The sequence below is a fragment of the Herpailurus yagouaroundi genome, unplaced genomic scaffold, assembly GCF_014898765.1.
Source record: "Herpailurus yagouaroundi ecotype Mexico unplaced genomic scaffold, PumYag 28, whole genome shotgun sequence".
Classification (NCBI taxonomy): Eukaryota; Metazoa; Chordata; class Mammalia; order Carnivora; family Felidae; genus Herpailurus; species Herpailurus yagouaroundi.
Genome location: NW_024412376.1, coordinates 164,103,038 through 164,112,985, shown reverse-complemented (window position 1 = coordinate 164,112,985; position 9,948 = coordinate 164,103,038). Strand labels below are relative to the sequence as shown.

The 9,948-nt window shown below is 62.1% G+C and overlaps 1 protein-coding gene across 1 annotated transcript in view; it reads right to left on the bottom strand.

The window, feature by feature from the left end:
* The window catches only part of WFS1 (wolframin ER transmembrane glycoprotein), a 23,007-nt gene extending 13,726 nt beyond the window's left edge, over window positions 1–9,281 (bottom strand). Inside the window, exons 1-2 of the mRNA XM_040488339.1 lie at window positions 9,049–9,281; window positions 445–527 (exon numbers count right to left, since the gene is read on the bottom strand). Of these exons, the coding sequence (XP_040344273.1) occupies window positions 445–527; window positions 9,049–9,280 (315 nt within the window). The 5' untranslated portion in view covers window position 9,281. The remainder of the gene's footprint in view (window positions 1–444; window positions 528–9,048) is intronic.
* Window positions 9,282–9,948: the final 667 nt, after the last annotated feature.

Genomic DNA, 9,948 nt, shown 5'->3' with positions numbered 1-9,948 from the left:
CCCCGTCACCCAGGCCAGCCCGCCTCCCCGACCGCCATCACCCAGGCCAGCCCACCTCCCCACCCCACCTTCTGGGAGCTTCAGACCTGCACCAGGTTGGGCCTGTGACACCCTCTCAGCAGCCCCCGGGGAGGGTATGGTGCCCCCTCTACAGAGGACATGAGAGGAGGGTGGAGGTGCTGAGGGCAGGCAGGAGGTGGGCAAGGTGTCCCAGAGGAGGAGGGGCCCAAGATGAGGCGTGAGCCGGACACGGGAGAGAACGCGGGGTCCCCAGAGGAGTGGCGGGAGGCAGAACGACACGGAGACCATGGAAGAGAGGGGGCCTTGCACACAGCGCGTAGTCAGCCGGCTCCCCTGCTCCCTGTTCACAGGGCACCCGCCCCTCGCAGGGCCGCCACGTGGTGGGGCCGAGGCCTGAGCCTCCCACCCACATGCCGTCCTCACCTCCGTCTGTGCCTTGGGGTCCCCCGCCTTGGCTTTGTCCAGGACTTCCTCAAAGGGCATTTCCACATCCCCCTTCACGGGCCCTTTAGCACAGAAGAGAAGCAGACAGAACGTCACGAGGCCGGTCCTTGTCGCTCATTGGGAGTGGAGGGGACTGCGAGAATGTGCTCAGATCCGGGGTAGCTCTGTGGAAATCCAGGCCAGACGTGGAGAGAACACTCCAGAAAGCTGCCATCCAGGATGCAGACAGCCCCAGAGCACGGACAGCAAACCTGCCACGGACGGGGGTCTTCAGCAGCGGCTCAGAGCGGCCGGAAGGACATGGGGGCCCCGACCGCAGTCCCACCGCCACGCCTGAGGGCAGGCCTGCTTGAACTGGGGCTCCAGAGAGATCCCAGGGCTCCAGCGGGAAAGCCCCTGACCCAGATAAACACCTGTGCCCCAATAAACACTCCAAATCCATGTTTTCCAAGACTGTCGTCTACACACACCCGACTTTTGGGGGTCACAATCTGTGCATGCACATTCTGACATACACGCGTTTACAACAGTGAATCGTAACCGATCTCCCGTGTTACCCTGTGGTGAAATCCAGCATTGCCGCAGTTCAGAGATCCGGTCGGAGGAACATGCCCAGGGTGCCGGGCCCCTCCACTCCACTGGGCCCTTACGTTATTCCCAGTACTCCCTAATTTTATGAAACGGTGCCACAAACCACTCCGTGTATGTGTTTCCTTTGGGGGTTACTCTCCTGGCACAGGCCTTTCAGTTGAATCCTAGGCCCAAGGCCCAAACAGCTACGGCTCACGCTGCAGCCTAGTCTCCAAAAAGTTACCCCAAGTTACACAGCGTCGTGGAACTATACCAACGTCACCGCAACCTTACCCGCAGTCGGCAGCATGACAATAAGAAGTTTAAAAACAAATCCTTTTTTACCAGTGCCTGTCTTTGATTTCCACAACCGATATTCGGGGGCCCATGTCCGGCTCCTCTCCCACCTCCATTCACCCCGCATCCCACCTTGGCAGGCATAAGACACCTCGCAGTAGCTCGCGGGATGCGGCCGCAGCACTGCTGACTTCAGAGCAGGTGCTTATTAGACACGACAGCCTCCTCACTCTCTAGATGTTTCTGGAAACAGGAGGCAGAATGAAGGGAAAGAAAAATGGTCCCCAGTAACAACACCCGATGACCAGCCTTCCTGATTGGTTCATCCAGGCCTTTCCCAGCTCTGCCTGTGTCAGCCAAGGCCACAGGCTGCTGCACTCCGGGCACCCGAGTCCACGGGCCACAGGACTCCGGGGGGATGCGACAGGGGTCTGAGCCAACGCGGCCCGCAGGTTCAAAGGCAGAGAGGCACAGGGGACTGAGGACACAGCTCCAAGAGGGGAGGCTTCTTCTCAAGACCTCACGCTAAGGGACACACACCATCGCCCTCCTGGTGGGCGGTTGGAAAATACCCTCCCTGAGGAGTTCGGACTGGACTTCCTCCCTGAGGTCCCCGGGGACCCTGCCAGCAATGGCCTCAGCACGCCCACCCTGCCTGCCCTCGCGGCCAGGACCCTGGCGTCTCCTGAGCCAGCCAGCAAGGTCACTTCCCCCTTCTGGCTGTTGTCCTAGCCCCTCCAGCCCCTGGATGCGCTCTCTGGCCTAGAACAGGAGAACACAAAGCCTGCAGGCTCCCAGGGCAGGAGTGTGGCGTGGAGAGAAATCTATCCTGCGTGTGACTGTGCCTCCAACGTCGAAGTGCTGTGTGACCTAGCCAGTTATTTTCAACCTAATCGTTAATATCCATCCAACAGGACGGTTATAAAGAACGAGACACTTCGTATGAAGTGGCTGGGCCAGAGCCAGCATTCCCAAAAGGTAGGTTTCTTTTCCGTCCATGCTCCCCACCTCTCAGCTGACCCCAGGGCCTTTGCTCCTCAGTGACACTGCACTTCCCACCATAGCGCCCATGGGGCGCCTCCCACAAGTTCGAAACTTTTCTTAACCAAATTCACAAGCCCATGTTCTTTTTGTGCCTTAATCAGGATATAGAAGACTCGAGCATGTATCTGTTGGCTACAAAGATTCTGTCCGTGATTAATTTTTCACAGAAGTTACTCACAGCCTGACATTTCGAGAAGTCTCGTTGAAATACATGCCACACCTTATTATTCCAGCTCCCATTTGGCACTGACATAAATACTTCTCTACCACTCAAGTGTTGGGCCCACGCTGCAGACCCATCAGAGGGCTCTGGCTTTTTCCGTGTAAGTAGGAGCCTTCCCACAGGTCATAGGCTTACTGTTCAGCCCCGTAAAGGACACCCCCAGAAGCTGGCTGAGTCAGCGTGGACCACAGACCACGAAACACACTATTCTGTGCATGTCCGACCCGCGTTCCTGTCTTTCTCTGATAGTAGCACTTTGATGCCCCTCTTGGGTACCCACCCTTCCCCATCTCGGTCCTCGAGGTCCGGTGGCATTGTCCCTCAATGCAGGGTGGGTACAGCACGCCCTCCTGGCCCATCAGAAGCCTCTGTCTCCCTGACCACAGCGCCTGGTTCAGAGATGGACACAGACCCAAGCCAGGCCAGCGGGGTCTGTGCTGAACTATCGGGGAGCAGGCTTCCTTCCGCTAGGACTCGGCTGATGGATGCCCCCCGGGGAGCCCCGGAAGGCCGCCCGGTGAGGACAGCCCACCAGAGGGAGGGAGGGTGGAGCTGGGGCTCCTGATCACGTCCTCTGAGCCCCTGCATCCAGCCACGTGTAGAGCCAGCACGGCCTACACTCTGCAGATCCACGGGACTGAGAAATTCCTCTCAACTCCTGATTTCTCGCTTACGTCCATTTACGCTGTGTTTCTGTGTCACTTACGACCGAAGGGGTCCTGGCGCGAACTCACTATTGAAGAGCTTCCTATCACGAAGCAGCAAGAGCTGCGTGGCCTTGGGCAGGTCCGCACACCTCTGCCGGAGCCCACGGAGACCCACGTATACACCGACCGCCGTCTTTTCGTTGTTTGTGCCCACAGACCCCGTGCCCTGCTGACCTGGTACGTGACCCTTCATCTTCTCCGGAGATGGTGAGGTGAGCGGAGCCCCCAGGATGCCGTCCCCTCTTCCCAGCAGGGCCCACTGCTATTTTGCCTCCGCAACCCGGGATGCAGAGTCCACACGGTGTCTCCAAGCTCCCACCAGCCTTTGCGGGGACGATCCGTCCAGTGGGTCTGACCCGTCCCCAGATTCCGGCCAGCGTGGGACAGCGCGACTGGATACACGGCGCAGGATGGAGGGACGAGGGGGCGGGGGCTGCCGAGGGAAGGATGGCGAGAAGCGTCTGCGGCCTTCCTGTCCCCGCACATGCCAGCGCAGGGACACAGCCCGTGCTCGGCACGGTGACTGCACTGAGCTCGCCCCGCACCCCCACGGCTGGAGCAGGTGCTCTGCAGAAAGGAAAGAGGGCGGTGAGCAAGTCTGGCGTCCACTCCGGACAGCGTCAGGACCCCGGCTGCGAGCTGGGAGGCCTGTGCGCGAAGCGCTCCCACGGCCGGCAGCCTCGTTCACGAAGGCTGCTAGCAAGGTCTGCGGCGGAAGTAGTTTTGGATTGCGGAATGCACACCCAGAGCTCTTAGGAGAGGAGCCACCTGACGCCTGCAGGAACGATAACGACCAAAGCTCTGGTCTTGCGCGGCGGCTGCCATCCCTCCTCCCCAGTCCCGCCCCGAGGAGTCTAGGCCTCCTGGACGCCCTGGTCCTCTCAGGACGCCTTTCACGGGGGCCCTGCAGTCAAGGACGCCGTGTGTCCTCGTCGTGTGTCCGCATCGTTGCTGTGGCCGCCCCGCCCCAACAGGTGCCCCTACTCAGGATGGCTGGGTCCCCTTGAAGCAAGAGGGAGACTTGTCCAAGGCCACGCAGCTCCCACACCTGGGGTGGCTGGGTTGCCCTAAGCCAAGGGGGTGTCCCATACCCAGGGAGTGGGGGTTGTCTTGCACTAAGAGGGTGTCTCATCAGCCTTTGTGATGCTGACTCTTGATTCTCCGAAACAAACGGTGAAAAATCCTTGTCACCCCGTCTCTGCCTGGGGCTGGCTGAGCTGAGGCAGGGGTCCAGGCAGGAAGGTCAAGGCTGTGGAGGTGTCGCCTGATGGTGGCGGGGGGGGGGGGGGGGGCGGCGCAGTGGGAGGTTGCTTCCTGGAGGAGGTGACACCTGAGGATTGGGACATAAGTGGGTGGTTAAAGGTGACCGATTAAGGGCACACTGCCAAGTTTCCAAAGGTCTCAAGAAACCACCGCGCCCAAGACAGACTCACTGCCCCTGCCGTCCTGTGACAGGACATCCTACAGCGAGGGGGTCACAGCACAGGTGGGGCATCCAGAGAGACCAGGGCGTGAATCGGGATCAGAACGAGACGATGTGTGCAGAAAACTTCCTCAGTTATCAGTGGCTGGCTCCTCAAGCAGAGCCTCAGAACCCATGTGGTCCACTGCTGTGACTTGTCCCTGGGATGGCAGGGCCTCGACACTCTGCTTCTGCTCATGGTCCCACATCGGTATCGGTTCAGACCAGACCATCAGCTCTGGACCCCACCACCCAGCCAGAGACCTGGGGGCCAGCCTGGCTTCGTGCAGGTCTTAAACCCTCCAATGCCCTCTAAAACACCCTTCTCCTTATCACGACCCCCAAGGGCTCACGTGGCTGACCCCCTGCCCCTGCACTCTGATCCCTGCCCTGGGCCTAGCATCCAGCATGCCCCGTACTGTGCTGACCCTTCTTCATTTACCCACCCAGGACCCCCCCCTGGAGGGCAGAGCCCCTCCTGTCTTGCCCACACTGGGCAGGTCCTCCGTCAACACTGGGGTGCCCAAGGGCTCCAGCACCCCCGTCCATGGCCCCGTAGCTGGGAGGCTGTACAGGGCTGGCGGTCCCATTGGAGACCCGCCGCAAACCGAGGTCAGCAGAAAGGGTGTCTCGTGCTCCCCGGGCCCCCATGATGTCAGCTCTCCCTAGCATGGTGCCTGCCCGCCAGGACCGTTACTGTTTGCTTCTGTCTCCCCGTGGCCCAAGGGCTCCTGAGGGGCGGACCCCTCTGTCCTCACCAGAGACCACCCAGGCCTCAGCCCAGAGGTCTCTGCTTTGCTCCTGCCCTGGGCACCCTGAAGAGACGGCCTGAAGGCATGGGGCACGCGGCAGGGCCCCGCCTGCCACCCCCGGGGTAGGCAGAGTCACAGAGTATGTTTGAACCTCCCCCTCACCAGCTGGGGGCCTCGGGGTATCTACTGCTGCTCTTCCCCTAGGTTTTCTCGTGAAAATGTTGGAGAAGCGAGTGAGCTAAGGCAGAGAACCTCACGCATACCCAGCACGGGACGTGTCACTTTCACTCTTACTGTCGGTGTTACCTAACTAACGCGTGTCACACATTTGCAGACGCACAGGTCAGGGAATCCACCGAAATGTGCCCACAAAGCCCTTCCAGGGGCAGGCGCCGTCTGGGCTGCGCAGGGCCAGCAGGGCAGGGCCCACTGCATCCGCCTCAGAGCAGCACGTGGGGGCTGGGACCCCAAGGCCGCGAGACTGCCCAGGACCCGCTTCCCTCCCCCCTCTTGGGGGTGGACAGCAACCAGAGGCCACAGCCATCTCCTGGCTCCTACCTGAAATTTGCAGTCTCGACCCCGCCCTCCTGGGGCTGTTTTGCACACTCAGATTAAAACCAAGTGTGTTTCTAGCCCTGGTTTCCGTGCCCTGCAGCCGTGAGGCATCTGTGGCTGAGATCCCAGGGTCAAGCCCCCTTGCCTGCCCAGAGGCCTCGGAGACAAAGCGGAGAACCGGGTGATCTTTCAAGGAGATGCAAAGATCAGAAGTGCCCAAGGACCGGGTGAGTTTCTGGAATAAAGCAGGCACTGGCCCAGCGTGAACTGTACGGGGAGCCTCAAGCCTGCTTCGACCAGAGTTGGAACTCTGCTGGGTGGGGCTGGTGTTAACCCAGGAGACTCGGGTCACCTGTGCACCCGTCACACAGCAGTGGGTCACCTGGGCAAGTCTGTGCCTCAGTTTCCTCCCCTCTAGGTGGGGTGATAACAGAACTTCCCTCACAGGCTGCTGTGAGGGGTCAGACGTGGCCCACGGAAAGCCCTGCGGACAGGGCTGGCCACGCGGCACACACAGATAGACACAGCAGGTGCTCACGGCGGGTTTGGGGGTTCCGCATGGGCGGCATGGCTGAGCTGGGGTGGTCTACCTAAGCGGTGACCTGTCCAGAGGAAGAGAAAAATGACAAAGCCTGGGTGAGATGAGAAAGGGGAGACCACCTGGGGGATGAAGCCTCACCTCAGCAGCCTGGGAATGAGGAGGGAGGTCATAGCATCCCACCCACCGGTGGTGACAGAGGAGGTAAAGAGAGCCCCCACCCCCTACCACACACACACATACGCACACATACACGCACACACCCAGTTAGTGGCACAACAAGCTTCCCTTGGGGGAGAGAAAAAGTCTGGTGCACACACACGGCCTGAGCCAACGTGAAGACCAGTCCAAAGAGGGGTTCAATGGGGGATCATAAAGTAGCAGATGCCCCCCAGGAGGAGGTCTGCACAGGATCTGGGTGAGGGAGCCGGGGCGCCGGGCTGTCTGGTGACTGTGCTGGAGCTCAAGGTACAGACGGTCGCTGTGCACCGGCACGGGGTCCCCGGGGGGACCACGGGCCCGGACTCGGCCCTTCACCGACCCGCCAGCACGCTTCTGCACGTGCCGGGGCCTGACGACGGTCTGCCCGGCGTACAAGGTCCCGGCAGGACTCCATGTGCTGGCGAGGTCGCGCCCACTCCTCAGACGCAGGAACAGGCTCGCTGTGGCCTCCCGACTCCGTCAAGGGCACCTGGCTGGGGGGTGCGCCACCGTGAGAGTCAGGCCCCGGCCCTGCCCGGGGCGCCTCAGGGCCCCGACAAGTGACGGTTCGTGTGCAGACACGTGCCCCGGGGAGTCCCGGTCTGGAAATGTGCACAGAGAACCGGCAGCGGAGCCAAACTGCAGAAAGCGTTTTATAAAATGCAGGCCTGTCTCGACACACTAAATCCCGAAATCCATTTAACTGCCCAAGAGCGGCGTTTGCTTTTACATCAAAGGAAGAGAAAGGACACGATCTGACTGCAGCACGCGCAGCGAGAAAAGTGGTGTTTTGGAAATTTCTGTTGCCACCGGGTGTGTGTGTGTGTGTGTGTGTGTGCGCGTGTGTGTGTGCACGCGTGCGCACACGCGTGTGCAGGCACGCAGATCAGGTAAGGGTGGCTCGTGTCCTGCCTGCTGTGGGTCAAGGTCAGAAAGTATAGGAGGCAGCCGCGCCCTAAGAGCCGGGTAGGACTCCAGCAGGTGGAGACAGTGAAGGCGCATTTTGGGCGGAGCTTCCCACATGCACAGGGAGATGGGGAGGCCTGGAGGCCGCCCTGGGGGACAGAGAACAGTCTGGGTGTGCAGGGAGGAGGGGCCAGTACCCCAGGAAGACAAGGAACGGGACCTGGCGCTCTGAGCAGGACAGCATGACCATGACCCCACCTGTGCTCGAGCGCACGGTCTAGGTGGAGGGGTTGGTTCCTTTGGGAGTGAGACACGCGCTGCAAAGCACGGGGTAAAGTGCCAGAAAGAACGGAGCTGACAGCAGCTACACTCGCCACAAACATCGGAGCCAGAGGCTTGGGGCTCCTGCCTCTGAGTGTCCACGAAGCTCACGGTGACGCACGGCCGTCCCTACCCACAGCAGCCTCCAGAGCATGAAGAAACGTCTCAGACGAGGCTTGTGCTCCGGCCCAGTGACCAGTCCTGCCCCCAGCTCCCTCCCAGTGTATCTCCATCACGGGCCAGATGAGCGTTATCCCCGCATCGCTCCCTTCCCAGCCTCACCACCGTCACTGGAGGTCCAGGCTCTCTCGGCCGCCATGCCCTCTCCTCCCACCTACCTCTTGTTCGGGCACCTTCTCTGCCCAGGGCCACCTCGGTGCTCCCCAGGCCGCATGCTTCCCTCTGCTCTCCACCAGACTGTGGGCTCATGGGAGTCAGGGGCAGACCTGACCCACGGGTGCCACCCATGCCCACTCAGGGCCGTACTCGGGGAGCGGGAGCTGGATGGAGGACGGCCCAAGGGCTAGTGCCCCTTCCCCAAGGTCAGTGAGGCAGCCAGCACCACGGCCAACCATCCGGTCCCACCGAGGCCCGCACACCGGCTCACCTCTGCCCCCGGGAGGTGCCTCCGGGAAGGCCTCGGGGAACGAAAACCTCAGGGGGGGCCCAAGAATGGGGAGGGGGGCGGCCCTTAGCTGTCCAGCCTGGGGATGGGGGACCATGGTCCACAGGGCACTGGGGACTGGGCTGGGGGGCAGGGGGGACCACATGGGCTTCCCTGAGCGCCGTGCGGGACGAGAGCAGGACCTCTCACCCACAGGACCTGCTGAGGGACCGGCGCCAGCCCCAAGGGTGAGCCATCAGGTGGGAAGCGTGACGTCCGCGCACCAAGAGCAAAGCCCGCCGCGCAGGTGGGAGCCCGAGGGCCCTGCTCCACTGGGAGAACCGCGCAGGGCGCCTGAGCCACATGTGTGGAGGGCTGCTGCCTTCCAGGCCCCGCCCCTTACCTGTTCTGTCCGCTCGTTCTTGGCTCCCAGGGCTCGGGGTCTGGGCCACGGCTGGGGCAGCTGTGTCTCCTACATCCGGTCCACGTCCCACTTGGGGTCCAGGGGCTCGGGGCACCCCGCTCTCGTCCTGCTCCACCGAGGCAGTGGCATTGAGCCGCGAACGGGCCTGGGGCTGCAGCGGTGGTGGAGGCTGCGGGCCAGAGGGGCTCGCAGAGCGGGCGCCGGGGTCCATCCTGCGGAGGAGAAAAGCCGAGGGTAAGACACGCCAGGGGGGCCAGGCCCAGCCTGCTCGGGCCTCGAGTGTTGGGCAGAGAAGGGACAGAATAGGGAAGTGGGGTAGGGGCCGCCTCATGTTCTGTAGGGGAGGGAAACGCCGGTGGAGCTGGGACTCAGTCAGACCCGCCCAACCGCAGAGCCATCCGTGCTGGCCCGAACCACAGGACAACCGCGGAGCCGGAGTGCCACCAGACACGAACATACCCTAAAAAGCAGAGGGGAGCACCTAGGGACAGGGGGCAAACCGGCCCAGACGGGAGAGCACAGACCTACAGCCACCTCGTGGCAGGGGGCGGGGCTCCATCAGTCCAGGAAAGGGACCTCACGTGCTGTTGAGCAGCAAGGCATAAACGGGCACCGCCACAACCGAGGGCAACCGGAAGTCACGGGGCAGGGAGCCGGAAGCTCTGGGAGGTGCCCCAGGGTCCCCGACCCGGTGCCCTGGATAGACTTGAGGGGGACACAGGCCCCTGACGGGGTCTATGTGTGCGCTGAGCGGGGGGACCCGGCGAGGCTTCTCCTCAGACTCCAAAAAGATGTCGTGACCCTCCCCGGGACTCAAGGCCACATCCACCCCCTTCTGCTAATGGAACGCTGGCCCCGCCCCCCGGCTCTGCGGTCCTG